Source organism: Fringilla coelebs (assembly GCF_963513975.1).
Source record: "Fringilla coelebs genome assembly, chromosome: 14".
Lineage (NCBI taxonomy): Eukaryota > Metazoa > Chordata > Aves > Passeriformes > Fringillidae > Fringilla > Fringilla coelebs.
Window position 1 is genome coordinate 9164908 of NC_140040.1, and position 22630 is coordinate 9187537.

The 22630-nt window shown below is 41.1% G+C and overlaps 1 protein-coding gene across 1 annotated transcript; it reads right to left on the reverse strand.

Moving 5' to 3' along the window:
• Positions 1 to 495: 495 nt before the first annotated feature.
• On the reverse strand, positions 496 to 10441 carry LOC311159166 (galanin receptor type 1-like; the record flags this gene model as incomplete). Its single annotated transcript, XM_084215089.1, has 3 exons — positions 496 to 813; positions 8808 to 8873; positions 9734 to 10441. The coding sequence occupies 3 exons, from the start codon at positions 10439 to 10441 to the stop codon at positions 496 to 498; spliced, it is 1092 nt and encodes a 363-aa protein (XP_084071215.1).
• Between the last annotated feature and the right edge of the window lie 12189 nt (positions 10442 to 22630).

Consider the following 22630-nt stretch of genomic DNA (forward strand, 5'->3'; position numbering starts at 1 on the left):
TACCCCCAGTAGTGAGCTAAATGTGTATGCAGCTCATACATGGTCAAATTGGTTGTAGAAACAAAGACATCCAAAGACTTTAGTTTGACTTCTCCCAAGCTGCTCTCTGAATGTCACATCATTCCTTGTTCACATCTCAATGACTGTCTACAGATGTAATTAACTGCTGTCTTCTTGTCTTTACATATTCTACCTTCTGTGTAAATCTTACTTTAGATCCTTATGATCATAACTACAACTTCATTTGGGCTCTGTCTTACGGGCATTCAGGTAATTCTGTTGCACATAGCCCAGTGTCTAGCAAGATACCTAGGACAGGCTCTGTCACATGTCATCACAGCGAGAGGGAAATATATCTCCTACCACTCCAGTAAACGGGCAAAGTGCACACTTTTGCAGACTCCACTGCTCCCTGGAATGCACTTGCATGCATGTTCTCCCCAGACAGAACCCTCTTCCCTCTTCTTCCTCCTGAAACGTATGTGTGAGCCCAGCTTACACGTTTGTGGTGGAGTGTGTGGTAGAGAAGTTCTCCATGCGCACTCTGGCCAGTTTCTCAGCAGCCACCGGCCGCAGGAGGAGCTTGCAGGTGAAGACTTGGCGGCAGGCCTTGCGGAAATTCTCCGAGAGGAAAGCGTAAAGGATGGGATTGATGCAGGAGTTCCCGTAGGCCAGGCAGTGAGAGATGATGCGGAAGGTGAAGGAGATGTTGTTCAGGGGAAAGTGCCCAAACTCTGCCCACATGGTGATGATGTGGTGTGGCAGCCAGGAGAGCAGGAACACAGCAACCACGAGAAGCACTGTCTGCGCCGTCTGGAGAAGAGAAGATCAAGTATTAAATGGGACAGTGAGCAAGCGAGTCTGTGGAATGAGTGAGTTTGCTTTCCTCTGTCAGGCAACGCTGACAACTGCCAGGTGGGCAAATCGTGACAATATGAAAAAGGATGCTAAAAACCTGGTAAACTTGGATTGATTGGTTTTGGCTCAAGCAAATAACTATAGACAGTTGAGGTAGTGCCCATAAAACTTCAAACAGTTCAAAGACTGCAACAATGTGTTACAAGGAAGAGAGGAAATAATAGTTCCTAACACTTGGAGGGTGAGGAACATTGAGGCTATTGAAAAGAACTGCAGGGGAAAACAACTTCCAAGTAAGCACACCACTGAGAGGAGTAACAAAGGCTGGCCCAAGGAGAAAGGTTTTTCCAGTATCTTCCCTATTACAGAAGAAACTCAGAAAACCAATGCATAGAGGATTATTTTTTTTTTAATACACAGGAGGCTCCCTGTGTCTGTGGGATCCCAGCCTGTGCTGCCTGGCTTAGAGGTGTGTCCCTGCAGTGCTTGCTCCCCACTTAGCTGGCCAGCCTCTGGCACAGTCTGTCATTTGTAAGTTCCAAAACTTGACCTAGGATAATATTTTCCTGAAAACAGTGGTCTTTGAAATCTCCAGACAAAATGAAGGTTGACATTGACAGTAAATAAAATTAAGCTGTAACTCACTTCAACTTTCTTTCTGTAAGACCCCCAGGCCTGTGGGAGCAGGACCGCACTTTCCAAATTTAGGAAAGCTGGTAGTGTTGCTTTTCTTTTACTTTCTACTTCTAGAACACTCAGTGAATGCCTAGCAAGTCTCTGAGATTACTGACTTGGGGGCCCTAAGATCCTTTCCTGATGTTTTTGTAGGGCTAATTCTACCTGACTTAATGAATGTTCAAAAATAAAAATGGTAATACAAGGTGAGCAATTGTTTTTTATTTAATCTCTCAGTTTTGGGATTCTGTAGCATATGCACAGCTGGTGACTTCCCTCCTCTTGTCCCACTTGGTTCTCTGCACAATCTACTTTTTAACTGTGGTATTTAGTGTTTCTTATTTCTATATTGTCATTTTAATAAATGTAACAGCTTGCAAACATGCAAATGATATCCTTCCCCTAACGAAAACTGTTGTACAAGTAGCAGAAAAGGAATAGAGAAGAATTAAAATTCAGGTTTCATTTCAGTTCAAGATTTATAGCCTTACTAGTTTAGGTCAATGTTTCTGTCAATAATTCCCTTGCATGAATAGTGTAAAGTTACTTTCCTAGAAAAGGGATAATTTTCTAGTGAACAGAAATTTGTTTAGTCAGTGGTTATCATGGCTACATTTAGTCAAACCCATTAACCTCTCTAAGGAAGATACTATTTTGTTAGATCAAGACTACAATACAAGTAAAAAAAAAGGGATTTCTGTCAAATGGGTCTCTCAAATAAGGTTCTATTAATTTTGAAAGGTTCATTGTGTACCTGGCATGCTCCAGGTGCTTCCTTGTTTCACCTACCAGAATGCTGTCAGACAGCTGAGCTAACAATGTTCCCATAAGAGTGAACAAACTACTCTGCCAAGTGTCCTCAAACCAACCGTGCTGGGAGCCAGATGATGTCCTTAAAAATAGACTGGAATGATTAGAAGTTGATGACACTGAAAGACACAGACCAAGTGGTCTTGTGGGGTCTGGATCACCTGCTGTGGTATGATGGGTACCAAAGAAATGATTAATAAACAGGCCCCATCATTAGCTTTCACAGCAATAATGGTGCTACTTCTTTACCCTCAGCAATGTTAAGTAGCTTAGGCTTGTTACCCAGGCAACCTTTCATAGCATCTATCTGCTTAAATTAGGGGGCTACAAGCACTGAAATATGCTTTTGAATAAGGCTTATATACCTAGCTTTTACCCCTTTTATTGTGAAATAACAAACTGTGCATTTCACGTAGGGCTGAGTATTTCACAATGGGTTTGCAGTTGCTATGTAATAGCATAGAGCTGTTTCTGGGGTCCAGCTTTTGGGGATTTTGCAGATGGAAAACACAGACAATACTGGAGCACTAATGTACATAATTCATGACTCAAGAAACAGGTTTTGGAAATGGAACTTGTGTCTGTTTTTTCAAGGTAGGGAATATGTAGTTAAGACAGAGGAAATTGAAACAAAACACTGTTGGGATTTTAGTGTGGTAACTTTGCTGTAGCCTAAAGTACTGTTACTGTAGACTGTGACCAGCTGTGGAGGATTGATCCAAATAGTTTGTGTACTGTTTGAGCTTCTTCCATGAGCTGTGATAGTCTGCACGGTTACTGCATTACTGTTGCTCAAGCTGTCCCCACTTAATGCAAACCTTCTGGTTTGACTCTGAAATTTTGGTGGGTCCATAATAGAGCTGTACAAGGCCACTGCTGGCCACTTAAGTCTTACTACTCCTGCAAATCTTTCAAGCAGCTCCAGGATATAACTTACAGTGCATTTGTTGTACAGGCAAAGTAAGTGCATTGAAGCTGTACAGTGAATCAATAGCATGGTGACAAAGACAAGGAGATATTTTTGTTTGTCAGATAATTGGATGAACTTCTGTTATTCCTCCCTTCCCCCCTGTCCATTTCTGTCATGTGCAGATTGTGTTGAATTTACTTGCTTATTCGTTTGTTATCTTTATAGGTCATCTGCATTTATGATTTCCAGCCTTTCTTTGTCTGTTTTGCCCTTTGATTACTTTTCCCTCTGTCCCTGGACAAGCTATTTCTTGCTTTTAGCCTTCCCCCATCCTTCAAAAAGCATTGGAAAATGTGTTTAAAAAACATTTTGGGTGAGATAGCTCATTCAGGAGGATGATGAAGTCTTTAACATTTAATTGTGTTTAGAGCTGTTGTCCTTGATAAGCTTTTAATGAAGTTTCTTGCTCCAACTTGTCAGGCATCTTGTCAAGGGCAAAATTAAGATTGCCTGTAATGAGTCAAATGTTTCAAGTATTCCAAGGATTTACATATTTTAAGAAGAACACCTGAATGTTAGATTAATAAACATTCCCAAGATTAAAATATAAAGTGGACAGAACAGTCTAGAGGGGTAGAGGGCTTGTCACTTTCCTAATTTAGTCCCAGTTGGAGACAGCCCAGCTGCACATGATTTTTCAGAGCTGATCAGACCATCCATTTCTACTGTGTACCTCAGCCACACAGAAATGGGAAAGAACATTCAATTAGGTTTTTATTAAACAGTACTGGCTTGCAGACAAACTGGGCTTCATTAGCGAGACAACTGCTGTTTCCTGAATATGGTGAGATTATTTTTCATCCTTCTTTCTTCCATAATTCTAAATGAAGAAGGATAAAGAAGCCTATGCCGGTTCTTCCACACTGTCTTATCAGCAAATTACAAATGACTCTTCCTTTATTACTGCTTTGTAGGAGGATATCTGATTATGTCATTTGCTGATAAATCTTTTCTCCTGATATGCTCATCTCTAACTTGTAGATTCTTTTCCCTAAAGTTTGAGAGACAATTGGAGCACATTTTTACTGCCCCAGACTTCATTATGGTAAACTACAGAGTGACAGACTTCACTATATTTTGTAATTTACTATAGTGAAGACTTGGAAAGTATGTAGTGACCCACGGTGCCTTAAGCTTTTGTTTTAGATACTGCAGGTACCCAGTGTCAGTGCTCAGGAAAGACATGTGGCTTAGTGCAATATATCACTGTACTGCTGGAGGAACTTACCAACCTCTGAGGAAGGTTCTGTGGCTTTACATTCAGGGACACCCAATGGAGAACATCCCTTTGCTCAGAGTCCATCCGTGAGCCAGCGTGCAAAGTGAAAACCGCCCGTTCCTTCACTCCTGGTGCCACGTTCTTGTTTGCTTTGTCAGCTAATCTGACTTGCCCTGATGGATTTGCAAACATTCGTTGCACATAAAGTTCTAACAGAAAGGTCCCAAGCACAATCTGATCTCCAGAAACATGCCCACAGCTTAGTGAGAAATGCAAAATGTTTAGAAAATGGCATACCTATTCTTAAGTAACTTAAATGTGGGATAGCAGCTGCCTCTACTTCAGAGCACACGCATCTTTTAATTACTGCTGAAGCACTTCTCATTGCCCTTTGGTCTTTTTTTTTTTTTAATTACACTTGAGTCTAATTCTACTCTTCAGTGATCTGAAAACCACACTGAAAGTATTCTTTTTTTATTGTTCTGTCTTCTTTCTTGGAGCCAGAGGTGGCAGCTGAATGTCATGAAGAAGAGGAGGGACTGAAGTAAATGTATTTTCAGATGTTATCAGCTCATTTTGATTACTTGCTTTATGTGCTAAGAGGGACTCTTCATTTCCCAGCAGCTTGCTTGCACTGTTCCAGCTGCTCATCTGCACATCTCTCATTCTGGGATTATGCCACTTATCTCCTCTGTTGGTGCCCTTGAAATTTATTCACTTTCTATTCATGAATGTGTATGAGCATTGTGATATTTCTCTTACCCCCTAATTGGTAATGATGCTCTTAATTCCTGCTGCCCTGGGCTCCTGTTAACCAAACAATGTGCAGGATGACACTTCTGAATTATATTCTGCTTGATGGATCCCAGGATCTTCCATGTTCCTTTGCTGTATTTTCTGTTGCTCAAATACCAAGGCCTTGAACATCACATTCATTGCCTGCTTGAAAACTTTCAATTTGCATGAACAATAGTCAAATAATTGGTTTAGCATACAGAGCACTTGTTTAGTACCCAGAGCAACTTTTATATGCCTCTCTTGGCCAAGATGTTCAGGAATACCCATCTACCTTGAAGGAATTCTGTATCTTTTACCTCAGGCTCTTGTATGACCTTCAAAGTGCAGCACTCCAGGGAGTGTCCCAAATAAACTCCGTTTGTCTTTGTGTTTACTTAGCTCTGGAAGCAATGAACAGCTGATTTTCTTACCCACCAGGTTGGCACGGCTCACCTTTCTATTGTAGCTAACCAATAGAAAAGCAAAGTACTAATTTGTTATCTTTAAGTGGCTCATTTGGTCTGTTAATCGAAGCTTTTGGTCTCAAGGTCCCACAGCTCCTACTATCCTTTCAAGGGAGCTTGCAAAATAGCTGTGAAATTCACATCCCCAGACATTCTTAAACTTGAAAAAGAATTTTAGATTGTTCAGTTTGCAAAGCTTGCTATTTGTCCTTTAAAGATGTACAAGACTGAACTGAGTAAACACTGAGGAACCCTGTTGTGCTCCAGAGGCCAGTAAAACACCACAGGGCCATGCTAGACCTTAGTGTGCATTAATTTCCATCATTAGATCATCTTATTTAAGGCAGGTGTCAGATCAGAGTTCCTGGGGCTGGGCTCTTATGAAACATTTTGCAACACTGTCAGGCAGTGAATCTTAACTTTCTTTGGAGCCAAATTACAGACTTGCTGTTCTCTGCAAAGAGGTAACAGAACTGAAATATACTTCATTGTCATAGAGGGGTGCACAGAATTTCTTAGCATGTGGTCTTGCTGGCTGGCCTCGAAAAATGATTCTCCAGAACTTCAAAGGAGACTCCTGCAGCATCACACCATCTGATTTTCAAGGCTGGCAAACTTGTACAGCTAGTATGGCATTAAATGGGGAAGCAGCCAGTCACATCTCTCTTCTGCAGGCACAGTCTTAGTTCATCATGCAGAATTTCAGCCTAGGCATGCAAAAAGTTCTAAGCATCTTCCTTTGATTCTTTTGAGACCTTTACTCAGGTATGGAGCCCAGATGAGTATTGGGAGATTTGAACAAAAAGCTGTTTGCAAAATTTGCTATTTAACTCTTTAAAAACAAAGCAGCACTAAACCTACAAACCAAACAGAAAAAAAACAGGCCAAACCCAAAGGGGAAAACCCAAAAAGAGCAAACCCACACTCCAGTCTCTTGGGGGTCAAAGGAGGATAGTAGCTCAAATGCCCTGTTTTCTTGAAATGAAGCAGGAACTTCATGTTCATAATTTCAGACTATCCTCTTTTTTATGAATATAACACCTTGCTTTCCAGATCAGTTTGGTGAAGATGCACACTGTGAATTAACAGATGTGACTCAGACAATTTTATCACCTCATGTGGGAAGACTTGGCTGTTGTGCTACACTTTCTCTCATAGCTCAAGGCAATCAGGATTTAGCCACTGAAGTCACACATATTTCAGAACAAACTCAATGTTCTGTATGTACTAAATTAACCTTCCCAATGTGGACCAAGATTCATTTGTGACACATTTTTCAGTTAAACAAACAAAAGCTGTTCACTTAATCCCTGATGAAGTTTATGAATTAAACACGACTACTTGCACAAATGGATCAACTAAGTACATTTGAGGGAAGCTAGAGTAACAGAACTGACAGCCATCTATGAGTGTCCCATTAGGCTCTAAAGTGAAGTGGTCTTAAGAAGATGTGCTTTAAAAACTGGCTCTCACTCTTGTGTTTCAAGTATGCTTTGAAAGAATATACAAGAATTGAGTGTGTCTGCAACCACTTCAAGGAAGTCACCCTAAGAAATGTTGAGTAGTGTTTGCAACAAAAAAACCCTGTAAGTAAGTACACTACAGAAGTTGTTTGGTATGAAGGAAGGCTAGATGGACAATTTCTACACAGACAGGGCTGGAAGAAGACAGATTGGGAAGGATGATATGTGTGTGTCTGTGTGTGTGTGTGTGTGTGTGTGTAGAGGAATGTATTTAGTTTTCCATCTATCTGAAAGGATCACCTATTTAACTAGGTCTGACTGTGCTACATCAAACAAGAATTGCTTTTGGGTGTTTCATAATTTTGGCCAGGGAAATACTTAAGAAGAAGTGCTGCACTTCTAACTTGTTTGAACTGCTAAAATCAAAGGTGGTTTTTTTTTTTAATTGATCCTCTTGGCAATATCTAATAACTAAACTTGAGATTGAAGAAACTGTAGAGCTATTTTTCTCATCAAACTCTACAGAGCAAATCTGAAAACAAGTGGATACATTTGAAAAATATCATAAATGAAATTCTGAACTTCTTTACAGGAAAGTAACAGTAGTTATTTTCAACTGTTGGTAGTATTCTCTTAAAAATTAGCAATGAAATAGGTAGTGTGCTATTCATACATAAGTAAGGAAATTGTGAAGGGAAATTTAAACCGACCAGTTTAGGGATTTTTTGGTGATTTTGAGACCTAAAGCTATTTTTCAAATTTGCGAAATTGAGAAATAATTCTATGTGGAATGACAGTGCTTCTTTGCACTTTATTTGCTGCATTTTACATTATCAAAATTGTCAACACATCTTGGTTGCCTTTTCTCATAGTAGCTGTTAAACACACAAAACTCTGACACTGCTTTCTCTTTGAAGTCTGCACTATTGATCCAGAAATTATACTCCTGGTTTTAACATTGTAATTCACAATTTATCTGCAGCAGTATCAGCATTTATTAAAAAGTCAGTAGGCAAAATAAAAGACACTGTTCTTCAAGGTATTCCATCTAGGTCTGGTGGTGCTCCTGCAGCAGGCAATGCACAGCAACTCATTGCTGCATAATGTGTTGCCTTAGAAAAAGTGATGAAAAGAATGTTTCTCAAAACCTACTTGAAGTTAGATGAACACAGAAAACATGGTCAAAACATTCTGAGAGGAAAGGGTAAGTAACATCTAATAAATATTGTTTGTGGTGTTATAACTTGGACAGTTAGTGTGTTATGAGATAATATTGCAAATACCAGTTGAATTCTAACCTTACAGACAGTGTAAATGCAAGACCAATTATGAATTTGTCTCATAAGTATATTTCAAACAAAACTGAGTGTATGCTAATGAATGTAATGAACCAATAGAAATTAATACAACCTATAGTTAAATCTGGTTAGGATTCATAGGCAAAAAGGACAGGCAGAAACTGTAAAGGCTCTAAATCAACTGGAATCAGCACAGACCAGGCTGATTGCTTTATAAACCTGAAATATCTATTGTATTATTCTCAATATACAAATTAAACCAAAGATATTTACCTTCTTCTTTGATCTCTCTGACTTCTTGGAAATGTTCTTTACTTTCGTATGGAGATGGTATAAAACCTTGGGGGGAAAAAAAGGAGCAATATATTGAATGGGAAATTGAAATTTGTGTATTAATACTTGAACTCCTCATACAAGCACCAAAAATTTGAAGTGAATGTTTTAATATGACTTCAAAGATGAATTTGATGTTTCAGACTTTTAATTCTTAGCTCTCCAATTTCTCTTTCAAGAAACAAGATTTGGAAAGAGCATTAAACCTGCTAGGCTTTCAGGAGTTCAGCATACATTAAGAGCTCAGCTGGCACTATGCTGAAATCCACAGGTGTTTTCAGATGGACTGTGAATTTTATATTGAGCCTCAGATTGTCTTAATTTATTCCCTAGGCTGATGATACTCATGGGCAGAGAGCAGGCTGCCAGCCCTGTGCCCTGGTGGAACTGTCCTGTCACTCCTGGAAGCAGCACAAACAAATGCAGTGGTAGGAGTGGGTGACCCTCCAGAGAGAGGGTCATAAGGAGTGTTGGAGCACTCTAGGCAATTCTCAATTAACAACATGTAGATCTAGTTTTTGAAACCTGATTACAGCACAGCAATAACCTGGAAATGTTTATCCCTTTATAGGTTTTTCCTCTTGCCAGTAGCAAACATTTGTTATTTAGAAAGAACAAAATGAAAAATATGAAAAACAGCAAGAGCCTTTAGGGGGTTTGGGTGACAGTCTGAGTGTCATCTTGCTAGTTGTAAACTGGCGTAATTTCATTCTCTGTTTTCCTTCCCTCCCCCCACCTCAAAAAAGTATTCTGTAGCAGGAGAGGATATGGAAAGGGTTGGCTGTGCAGTTGTGTACACACACAAGCCACCAAGAGTCTGGGACCTTTCCCTCCATTTAAGCATTATTCCCATCCCTGGCACCCACCTTGGCATAGCAGCAGGTGATGAGCAGCAGGGGCAGGAGGTATCCCACCAGCAGGATGGTAACCTTGTACATCTGCTTGGCTGTGGAGCCGTTTGCCCAGTGCTCCCAGCAGAAGGAGCTGTTGGGTGCCTGCTCATGGCCACTCATGAGGGCCTGGTGCTGGGCCACGGGGATGGCGATGAGCAGGGACAGCAGCCAGATGACAGCCACGCCGAGGGCAGCGTTGCGCTTGCTGCGGATGCAGGGCGAGCGTTTGGCGTGGACCACAGCGATGTATCTGTCCACAGACATGGCCACCAGCGTGAAGATGCTGACCAGCATCGTTGCCATGGCCGAGTAGTGAACCCACTTGCAAAAGAAGGCACCGAAGATCCACTCTGGCAGGGAGTAGATGGTGGCCTGGAAGGGAACGCAGAAGAGCAGAAAGGAGAAGTCTGCAATGCTTAAGTTGAGGATGAAGATGTTGGTGGCGCTGCGCGATGGACGGCCCCCAGGCCGGAGACGCCCCAAAACAACCAACACTAACGTGTTTCCCACCATTCCCAGGAGAAAAATCAACCCAAAAAGCACTGGTACAATCACCACCTCCGGGCCTCCCCTGGTTGCTCCTGCCCAGCATGTTGGAGCCTCTGTTTGGTTGCTCTCAAGGCTGCACTTGCTGGTGTTGGCTCCAAAGGAAAGCACAAAGTTGTATTCCTGCTCCTCCATGGAGCCAGGCAAGGAGCAGTCACTGCAGCCCTGACTGCTGACAACTACGTCTGTCTTTGGTAGGGGTGGCCAGAGGTGAATTTTTGCCTTTTCCAACGCTGTGTCTTTCCTTTGAGGAGTAATTTTCTTCAGATGATTCTTCCAAGTTCTCTCTGTCTCTGGTGCAGTTTATTCCAGGGACTGACCAAAAAAAAAAAGGACTTGAGGAATTTGTGTCATCCAAGAGGTGACATCCAGGTTTGGCAGTTGGTGCTGGTGTGGCAGAGGAAGTCTGTGCCAGAAGAGCAGAGGATGAGGCTGCCCTGGGAGCTTGGAGCAGCAGCAGAGCAGCAGCAGCTCGGCTCCCACATGCTCCTCCTCTTCTGCTTCCCTCCCACACTGCCTGCATCTGTGGCTGTCATACCTGCTTTCCCAGCTCCACCCTGAGCTGTGGCACAGAGAACAAATGCTGTCTGTGACCTGAGCCCTTCAGAAAACATCCCCTGGCCAGCTTTGTCCCCATGCATTACTGCTCACGAGGGGGAAGAGCAAAGCAACAGTTCTCATCCAAAGGGAAGGAAAAGCAGCAGCTGCTGAAAAATAGTGTGCAGTTCTGTGAGGGGCAGCACTGTCACGGGCTGTATAAGACAAAAAAAAAACCTAAACCACTTTATTTTAATCAACAGAGAATGATTTTAGTTGTTTATTTGTTTCACAGTATTCAATGCTCCCATTAGAGCATAAAGCCATCTGAATAGTTGTGTTTCCAACACAAAAAGCTGGGAAAGCTTTAGATTCAGCACTGGGTCTTGCCACTTCTGGGATATCTGCCCAAATTCCTTAGTGCCTGAATATTCATGGACCTTGTTGATATAGCTTCGAAGACATTTTGGGTTCAGCTCAGTACTGCCAACAGCATCTGCGCTGCAAAAGGAAATGTTCAGTCTTAGTAGCTGTGAGCAGCTGTAATATTCCCTGTCAGGGAACAGTGATAGGTTTGGGGGTTTTTTAACAGAAGTTTTATTTAAGATTAATGGCTCAGTTACTGTGGTTATAATGCTTGCTCATAGAAACAGCATATATGTTTTGGAAGGTAATAGCAGGTTAGTTCTAATGGTTTGTTTCCTTACATTTCTTGATGGATTCTTCAGGGAACAAAATTTTGGTGAACATTAACAGTACCTGCACACAGTGATTTATGGATGCAGCACAGCTGCCTGCAAAGGAGAGTACCCACCTCTATTTTCAGTGGTTACAGCTCCAGGCACTTGGTCAGAGTGGGGCACCGCTGGCTCTTGTGAATGGGAGGGTTTGACTGGGGGAGCCCCTTAATTCTAGGAACCAAGTTCAGGAACTCAGAGTTGCTCTGCCTTGTGATTTTTTTTTTTTTGTTGAAAGGTAACAGTGCTGCCTCCTGTAGCCTGCTCTGATTATACCCTTGCTTAAAACTGATCTGGAGCTCAATCCCTTATTTCCCTCACAGCTTTGGGGTAGTTATGGGGTGAGGCCAGGGAGGGAAAGATGTCTAAGCCATAATGGAAGAAATTATGTCCCCTTGTCGTGAGCAGGTCACCGTGGCTGGACCTGACACCACCTGCAGCTCCACAGCCTTAGCTGCCTCAAGTGGCCCAGGGGCTCACACACCTCTCAGTGTCCCAGGAGCTCACACACCTCTCAGTGTCCAGGAGCTCACACACCTCTCAGTGTCCCAGGAGCTCACACACCTCTCAGTGCCCCAGGAGCTCACACACCTCTCAGTGTCCAGGAGCTCACACACCTCTCAGTGTCCAGGAGCTCACACACCTCTCAGTCTTCCAGTTCCCGAATGTTTTTTGTGTTTGCCGGGACCTCTGCAAGCTGTGGGGCTGTGCTGCAGCCCGAGTGCCATCTGCTGACACTTTGCCTCCTCTGCTGCCTTCAGGCAGCTCCATTCTTTCCCTCAAACATTGTCAGAGGTGAGCTCAGTACTCACCTCTGTTTGCCGTGGTTCTCTCTCGTCCTTTTGCACACCCACCCCCTTAAATCATCAAACTTAAATATGTTTTCCTTTTTCCTTTTGTGGTAATATGTGACCACTCTAAGGTTGGTTCTTGTCTTATTACTCATATGCTACATGAAGCATTTTGAAAGGGCTATTGAAAGTGATTTCAATGGCTCTCTTTGTATTTTCAATACTTGGGTTTTTTGTGGTTTTGGTTTTTCCTTTTTTCTTTAGTGAACAGTCATACGAGAAAGAATTATTTAAAAAGAACCTGTAACAATCATAGCAAATGAGAACATGCATTTTAATATTTTAGTGGGCTTGGGAAAAATAATAAAAACTGCAGAACGTGTGGTTTCTGCTGCACAGGATTTGAGACAATGCATGCAGGAATTTAAGAATTGCTTGTATGTGTCACCTGCAAAACAAACACAGCTTTGCAGAACTGAAAAATCTCCTGGCATGCTAAGCAGAATGTGGGCAGAGAATAGCACAGTTTTGGCAATGAGAAGGGACAGTTCATAGAATTGTTTAGATTTGTTAAAAAAATAAAATTCAACAATTACCTAAATTCTCAAAGAAGGAACATTCCAGTTCTGTGAAAGTGTTATAACTGGGGCAGGGGGAAGAAAGGTGAATATTCTGGAGAGAAAGTGGCAGTCACCTGCTGAATTAGACATCCAGAAAACTATACTATGTGCAGGAACTCAGTTTGTTTTCATTAGGGAACTGAGAGGCTGCAAATATGATTTCAAATGGAGCTTGGCTGGTGTGGAAGTATTCCTGGCTGGCCTTACTCACAAGGAAGCAATTTCCAGTATTAATTTGCGTGCTTTGCTGAAAACTTATCCTGAGCATATGTTTACCATGGCAGTCAAAATTTTCACAAAGGAAAAGATTCCTTCTTCTGTTTCTTCCATTGTGCCACTTCTCCTCTGGTTTAAATCACATGGTTTTGACAGAGAGAAATCTCCTCTCCCTGAGAAGTCCCAATCCAAATACACTCAGAAGGGGAATTGGACCATGCCAAGACAAAGTACTTGCTATAAGACCTGTTCATTAGTCCAACTAGCAGAAGGTCAAGTCTTGAATAAGTACAGGAGCATAAATAGCACGTGAACATGTAGTGTCTGATTTGCTGGGAAAACTCACATTATGTGTGGTATTTAAAAATTCAGAGTTTTCTGGAATTCTGGAAATCAGAAACAATTAATGCCCTGTGGATTGAGCTGCATGAAATATCTCAGCTGTAAAAATTCTGCTGTTCTTTAGAAACCCTGTTCCTTCTTAGAGGAAGACAAAAATATTTAAATATGAGTGGGAGAATGTAGCAAAAGGACACTGAATAATCTCTGTGAGAGTGAAGAAAGGTAGAAGTCTGACAGCCATCACTGATGATCAAGATCAAGAATGAACTGGAAGCTAGATGCTGTTGCTTTTGTCTGAGTTGATTTGGGCTAAAAACATTGGATTTTCATCCCTGACTAATGCCTAAACAGGCATTAGATGTGTATTTTTGAGAGAGGATACTACTGGACATCTATGAATAAATTTGTAATCCCAGAGTAATGAGAAGAGTGGGAGAATGCCAACCCTAAGAATAAGGGCGGGGGAAAAAACCCCAAAAGATTAAACAGTAGTATTTAAATGGCAACATTTTTAGCTTGTCTAGGTACAAACTAATTTGTCCATTTTCTGATTGCTAATGGGTGCTTCAGCTCCTAATTGCACTGCATATCAGGTATGCTGTAAACCACTCCTACTGTTTTGATAGTCATGGTTCAGCTTTTTGATACTTGTGCATTACCTCTCTAAGCCTCTTGACTCTGGAGTGCAAGGAGGGCACTGAAGCATAACAAGCAAGAGCAAGGACCTTACTGTCACACTTCTCTCTCCCTCTGGAGAATGTGGGTTACATCCCAGATTCAGATTCATTTAAAGAAAAACAAACACCCAGATCAAAAGCCTATTTGTGGCTTTACGTTCAGCAGCTCTTGGTGCTTTTTGAAAGGCTGATTCAGGCTGAAAAGCCCTTTAGGCTTACTAATGAGCTGCCTGGATGCAACTGGCAAACAAGCAGTGGTAGGTCAGAAATCTTTGCACTTGGCTCACACCACCCCTTTCCAGTTACGGTCCCGAGTGGAAAGAGAAGGTGCAGCGGCCATTCCTCTTGGAGTAAGAGCCCAGGAGAGGCAGGAGGTCCTGTTGACTGCTCTGCATATTTGTCCCAAAAATGAGAGCTCAGATTCAATTCCTTTCCAACTCCACATAATCCTTTTCCTGAGCTGCATCTGATAGATAGCTCCTGAAGGAACAGAAACCTTCATCCCCATAGAATTTACTTATCCACCCAGCCCAGCTGTACGGGGGAGCCTTGCTCACGGAGGAGCTGTGATGAAAATCAGTAAATTCTTCACCTTTTGGGAGCTGCAACCTTTGAGTCTCTTCAGTGAAGGATCAAAATAGCATTTATGTACCTCACTTTGGCCATTAAGTCCTCACATGACTTTTCTGTGTCATTGTTACTGGACAGGTAGCTGGTTACAAATACCCTACAAATTCCTTTTGCCTTAACCTAGGATTTATAATAAAAATAGAACACCTTTGTTTAAACAGCCAAAAGCATGTTTCCAAACTTTCTTCTGCACTATAATTTTTGATAAGGCAGGTAAAATAGTTTAAGAAAGTTTGTTATTCATTTATGACCAACCAACCAACCGAGTAAAAAAAAATTATTTTGGTCCTAACAGAAATTATGTTGGAAAAAAGTTACAAAAAGAGAAGTCTGTTTGGCATACAGTGTTGGCATACACATATATATATACATATAAAGTGTTGGCATACACATATATATATACACATATAAAGCTAGGACAGGAATATGTCAAAACCATAATGAACCTCAAAACAGGATGCTTGTAGATACTTGTTTAGTACTCTGTAGGGAATAAGGAACGTGTTCTGACTTATGTCAACAGATCCAAGACAATGTATCTCTTCCTGTGTGCTCCTGTGGTTTTGTGCACAGCTCTTCTGTGAAGTCAGAGGAGACAAAGTGATGTGAGTGATCTCTCACAGTTTGGCCTTAACACAGGAGAACAAGATGTCTTTATCTGGGTCCTGATGTGATATATTTGTAAATACATCTGTGCCTCTGTGCAAAGGACAGTCAGACCCCAGTGCAGAGTCTGAGGCACACTTGTGCTGTGGAAGCCAGGAGCAAAATGTGCCCCTGGAGAGGTGCTGCTCCCCATCCAGTACCACCCCTGGTGTTTATGAGAAGGAAGGTGAGGACATTCTACAGCTTCAGTCGAGTGTGTGAGCCTGGTCCATCCTGATCTGAAATCCAGATCGTTCTATGAGAACATTTAGTTAGCTTATGGTGATAAACTGATTTAAGGCCTGTTCACAAATCTCTTTTCCCTCTGTGTGTATCAACTTGACTTTACCAAACTGTTTGGGTAAAATCACTTGTCCACTTATCTCTTAACACTTTTCTATGTGTAACAAGATTTGCTGTCAACTGGCCAGTTCTGCAGCATAACAAAATCCTGCAACAGTTGTGGGAAAGTCCTGGTGCCTCATGTGCAAATAACCCTTTGACTCAGCCACTCCAGACTGTATCACAAAATGCTGTCTATTACAAAAGGAGAGATGCAAGTGTACATGCTGTGCTTTAATACCATCTTAGCAAAAAGTTTCCATGGTGATTTGCTCTCATTGCTGCAAGGGAGCTCTTTTTCATAGGACCATGGCAAATTTCTATCAACTGCCTCATTGAAATTACTGCTAAATTCCTCAATTAAAGAAACCTCTTCTTAAGCACCACAATATGTTGTGAAACACACATCAGAAATAATGGATCCTAGGTTGATAAATTTTCTGGTCTAACAAAAACATCCCAAGAAAAAAGTGCCTGGAAGTTTCTTAACACTTATGTTAAAAAAAAAATTACTTAGGATCTCTTATTTCCACACAGCCCTGAATGTTTAAGAGCATCTGGTTGTTCTTCCTGTCAGATTCTGAGGCAACTAACTTAAAACAATAGCAGCAAATTCTAGATTTTTCAGGAAGTCTCTGACAGACTGAATGAGTAACTTTACTTAGTAGTTTCCAGTTTGTTCAACATGGTCTGAACAGGAGACTAAATCAGTCAATTTATTTCCATGCTCCATTTAGCTTCATAATGCTTCTGAGGTAGGAAAATAAACAGTACCTGTATGTGTGCCCAGCACAGGTGTTTGCAGAGACACAGCAAAGTGAAGTCATTGCTTAAGCCTTTCAGAATTGCTAAGGAAGAGACTGGCACAGAACCTGCACTCTTCTAATATCCTTGCATGTGCTGACAAGCTTGCAGTTAAAGGTGTGTGAGAGCTTCTACTCATAAGCATAGGAATGAATAAGAAATCAGGCCTTGCTCAAGGATTACCTGGATACCATCTGCATGTCAGACAAGGATGACAATTTTTAGGCATCCTTCCAAAACTCAAAGTGAAGTCCTTGAAACACAAAGGAAAAAAATAGCCCCATTATTAGGTGGCAAAAATGAAGCTAAGTAGACTTGCTCTAAATTGGATTTTCTCATTGATACCAAAATGATTGGCTCCTCTCAGAAACCTGTGCTAAACAGGAAACATGGCATTCAGAGGAGCCCTGCCTAGCTGTGGGTGCCTAATGCCACAAGGACAGCAGCAGCTCCTTTAAATAGATATGAATGGCTTTGCTCTTCCTGAAAAATTGGAGTGGGAAGTGGCAGAAATAGAGATATGAGTTTTCTGCTTTTAAACAGGAATGTGGGGGTTTTTTTGTTTGTTTTGGTGTTTGTTTTGTTTTGTTTTTTTGTGTTTTCTTTTTAAAGTGTTTCTGGAAGCCTTTTCAGATAAAATTCTCAAGCTGAGTAGGCAGCAACTTCTGTTGTCCTTGAGGCTTTCATGACCTCTTCAACTGCCTTTCAAAAAAAGATTTTTCTTTTTATTTCCTTGGGTGGGGGAAAAACCTCCAAATAAAAGAGCCCACCTGTCTGAAGCAAGCTGGTTTGCATCCTGCTTCTCAGAAGTGTCTCCAGTGCTGCCGATTAGCTATCTGTCACCAGATCACAAACTGGGCATTATTTTAATGGGGAAGCTCCTGCCACCTCCTGGCAAGAACTTTCGCCTTGCTTGAATCAAAAGAGTTAAACTGGATACCTGATACCTTTGTAGAACAAGTGTATAGCTAAACAAACAGAAGCCTTGCTTGGTTTGCTCTGCCATTTGGGCATTATCAATTGTAAATATTAATGCTATTTTAAAAATAAACACAATATAAGTTACTAGATAAGCTCGTGCAGCTACTTTTTTTTCCACTGCTGCTTTCTCCGCCTTTCTTTCCAAGAAAGTACAGAAATTAATTCTGTCAGAGTTTTGAGCCAGGAGAATCCACAGCAACTTTGGTATTTTTACAAAAACTTGCCGACAAGACACATTGATGGGTGTCAGAATAGTACTAATTTGTGTTCATCCTGAAAGGTACCTGCATTCATTTTGGACTATTTGCTTTCACCTATAGGCAATGTTCAGCTCTAGATTCCTTCTGGGGAGCTTTGTTGATATCTTTGTGAGCTTCATGAAATCCTCTGTGAAGAGAACAACTTGTCTTGGTGCTTCCTGTTTCTTTTGTGTTTGGTAACTGGTGCCAGTTGATGTGGTTTTGTATGTTCATGTCCTGAGAGGGTAGGGCACCCTCTGAACTGCCTTCAGGATGTTGGTCAAATTATTCATGAAACTGGGGCAGCTTCGGGCACCCACAAAGCAGAGCAACGTGGCAAAAAGAAGATTTTACTGACTTGGTTTTTAACTTCTTTGACCTCCCAAGATGAATATTTTTCATAAGGTCTCCTCTAAGAAATATGTTGCAACCATCCTGATTTAAACAGATTAAAATTACCAAAGGACTTCCCATCACCACCCCCTCTGAGTGTGAACTCACTTCATTTTAGGTCCTGAAACTAAGGCTGAGATGAGTAGAAGAAACAGATGGAACTCAATTTGCAATAGCTAATTCTGCCTGTATTGCTATTTTTATGCAAACTGAAATCCTGATACACAGGATTTTCTCTTCCTAACATGTTGTAACAGTTCCTAATTAAAACACTGATACCTGCCCTCAGGAAATGCCAAAGTGACTGCCCTGGAGATTGCAATCTTCACACAGAAGGAGGACAGCAAGTTTGAATACTTGATAAGCAGGACTTACAATACCATGTTAATGTAGCCTGTCCCTAAGCAATTGCAGTGGGGTTTTGAAGCTGATTGACACACAAAAGCATATCCACCCCAAATGCTGAAGGGCTGTTATGTAGTGTAGTTGATGCCAGGAGCTGGTAGAAGAGAAGGATTTATAGAAAACAAAATTGCAGTTAGAAATGACTGCAGTAGGCATCTGCACGTACAAAGTCCTACTTTCCCAGCTGTAGTCATCTACAGTTAAATCTGTGCTGGCAGTAAAAACTATCAGTGGTTTGGATGTGTAAGTGCTGAAATTAATGAAGAGGGTCTGGGCTGGAACAAGCCTTCCTAGTGGGAAAAGTACTTCCAACACATAATGTTATCCCTCTGCCTCCTGACAGCAGCTGATTTGAGTGTGAGTGCTGCAGTCATTTTACAGCTCCTCAGCCTGCTCCAAAATATGTGTGAGGTGAATATAACATGCTATAAACATAGGGATAGCTATTATCAGGGAGAGACAGCTGTGTAACAGCACTCTGGACAATAAAGATAGCTCCTGGGATACTGATCAAGAGACCAGTCCTGCCAGATGAACTCTGCAGGAAGGATGAACATCACAAATGCCACATTGTAAGAATTATAATACACAAACAGCTGCTCACACTAATCCAGGGCTATTGGAATAAAATTATAGAAGAAACCTCATGGTAAACTAAAGGAAGCATTTGGCATTTAGCAGCTTTAAAAATCAGTTATGTTCTGAGTCTGCAAAGAAGTGAGCTGTTAAAAGCTCAAGAAGGTGCTTAGTGGAGCAGCAAAAACTGTTGTTGAACAAGGAGTTGGTGAGCTTAGCTTTTCTGCAAACATTGAAAAAGAGTTTTAGGTAGAAATTAGATCAGAGATTTAACTTGACTTTGCAAGGAGAGAAGATTCAGAAAACGGGAAAAGTAAATTGCAAGGTATGTGATATGTAATTACTCTGGAAGATAGAGATGAGAACCTGAAAAATTAAAAATTAACAATGAAATATGAATTAGAACTAGACCATAATTGGAAAAGGAGTCTGAACCTGATAATTGCTGCTTTAATTTCATTATGAAAGATAGTTTCTTGTCGTAGGCATAATAACGGCTCTGATCTGGATCAAACTTCAGATTACAATGAGAAAATATTTGTCTTTTCTCTTGTTACTTCATTTGTATTGTTTAGGGTCCTCTAGTCCAGAGAAGTGGATAGTAAATGTTTATAAGTGAAGTTCACCAAATTAGCAATGTGCAGCAGAATTCCCAGGGATGTGGGGGTTCTGTTTTAGTTTTCCAGTTAGTGGGAACTAGAGGATTGATGACAAATGTGTGTTCACTTAAGACACGACTTGCACAACAGGTCTGTGGGAGATTGGATCATGAGACTTGGTCATTTCTCTGCAATGGAATCCTAAACAAAAGCATGATGCCCTTTTGGTTTCCAGTAAAAAAATGAAGTGAAATAAAAATTATGATAAGCAAACCACTTCTTGTGAAACTCTAGCATCATGGTTCTGCGCATATTTCCTTGTTTCCAGATTTTTGTGTTTGAAAGGGAGTGAAAAGTCACAGTAGGTTCAGAGACTGAAAAGTCACACTAGGCTCATAATTATTTTTGGAAATGTCACATCTACCTTATGACTATTTTGACCTTTGTAAATATAATACAGTGGCACTATAAGTCCTGAATAAAGTACAGCAGGTATAGTAACACGAAGTAGATATTTATTGGCTGAGGTATAGTCAATGTGAATAAGCAAGCACTGGAACAGGGGCTTGGAAAGGTTGTGAGTTCTTTTTCATAGAAGATATCAAATCTTCCAGAGTGAAGTCCTGAGCAACCTGATCTAACTTAGGAGTTACCTTACCTGGCCCCAGGTGGCTGGACTAGATGACATCCCACCAAAAACCCCTTCCAACCTAAATTATTCTGTGGTGAGAGGCACCTATTTCTGAACCATACAAACAGTGATTTTAACACATCATCTGCTAGTGAACAGAGGCACTGTGGACTGCACAGCCAGGCTGCCACGAGAGGGAGGAAATGCTGGGTTTTCAGCAAGGCACAGCAGAAGCCTTGTGGGGCTCCCCCGTGGGTGTAGCTGAGTTAAAAGCTCGTGCACAGACCTTGCATCTCAGAAAGTGGCAATTTCCAAATGCCTGCTGTGTGTGCAGCCTGTGACACGAGCTAAAGAAAAACAGGAGGTTTCTTGGTCGTTGCTGTGATGCCAGGCAGGTCCAGTGCCAAGCTTTAGCTGCTGGATCCAGCACAGCGGAACGTGGATTTCGACTCGGCTGTATTATCTGAAGAAGGTAACTGCTCCAAGGAGCCTCTAGATAAACAAAAGAAAAGCTATAAATCTTATTTCAGCTTCCACTTCTCAGCTCTGCTCAGTCAGCATGGGAAAAAGCTCTGTGGGTTTTGTATTTCAAATGTTGTTTAAACAGGGATGCTAATATACCATCTTCTTAATTTTGTGTAGTGCTTGCAATACCCCTTCAATTTTCAAGTACTGATCTCTGAATGATGATTTAATTATGAGTCTTTATTTATACCTAAACAGTTTCAAAGGCAAATAAGTCTTACTGTCAAAGTATAAAGAATATTTTGCATGAAACTGAGAAGATAATTTGATATAGCAAACCAATAGAAAATTTTTGTAGCTACAAAGAACTGCATTTTTGTACACATACACAGAGAGGGAATTTAGTAATGTATAGATGAAAATAATTTATTTTAGCAGTCAAACCACTGGAAGAACACCTAGTTCCTGCTGAAAAATCTTCCTGAAAACTGCTGTTGAATTAATGGAAAAAATTGTAAATATTTGGACCAAAATCTACAGTGTGTATCAGTTTTTATAGCCTCAGAACAGTTTTATTGTGTGAAGAAGGTTTGCTCCACTTTCATTAAGCAGTTTGAACTGGCACGTTGTATGAACTTCAATATGTATGTGAGGGCAGAGCAGATAATAAGCTATAAAATCTTAGGTTTTCCTTTAGACTCCTTTTGTCAGGATCTGGCAGAGCTCTAGACATTCAGGCTGCAGATCTGTGCTGTGTTTTGGCTTGAGGAATTTGCAACCAAAACATGCCTACAGAAACTAATTTGCCTTTGTGGTACTAACTTGTCAGAATTCTTCTGCCTGGGCAGTTTTTTGACCTTGTCTTTTTAACATTTCACATGCTGAGCTGCCACAAACAAATTTAACATTTTCTAGATTAGAGATACAAAGACTTTTTTCCCTGTGGTAACAAAGTCTGCATTTGTGGTAAAAGGGTAAGTCTGTATTTGTGCTTTGACATTTGAGGGAAATATCTATGATTGCCACAGAGCAGAAAAGAAACAACTTCTGATTGCTCTCTAAACTTTATGGTTTTGTAGAAGTGCTGTGCCACTAAAGTTTTTGGGTCTCACAATGCATGTATATTTCTGATGCATATTTATGAAAGAAAAACTTCTAAGACTCTACTGCTATCAGAGGAAGGATTTTGAGGATGGTTTTTATTCTAGCAATCATTGTTCCTTTCATCTCATCTGATGCTCTCTGTGTTTTAGGTTCACTTCTCAACTTTCTCAGAAAACAGTTTCAGTGCTCATTTCAGTGTGACATTTCCCACAGAAAGAGAACAAGCAAGTTAACATAATGAAAAAAACTATCTTCTGCTGCTGCTTTGGAAGCTGGTTTGGGGAGCTGTGAGTCCAGGGTGCAGCAGGCTCAGCCTGCCAGCTCTGACTGGGCAGTTGGTTCCCCTTCTTCACTGAGCTGGTGGCAGCAGCAGAGTTTAAGGAGAGGTCATATGTGCAAGAGCACAAATAGCCAGAGACCCTAAAATCTTTGAGAGGATGTGGCAGTTAAAGAGTTTTCAATGCTACCTTCCCTTCTGTTTACTATTATTTCTTTGGTTTTTTCTTTCCTCCTCCAGAATTCACAGTAGCCTTATCAGAAGGAGGGGCATTCAGCTCTGCCTGCACTGTTAAGCCTACAGTCTCTGCAGA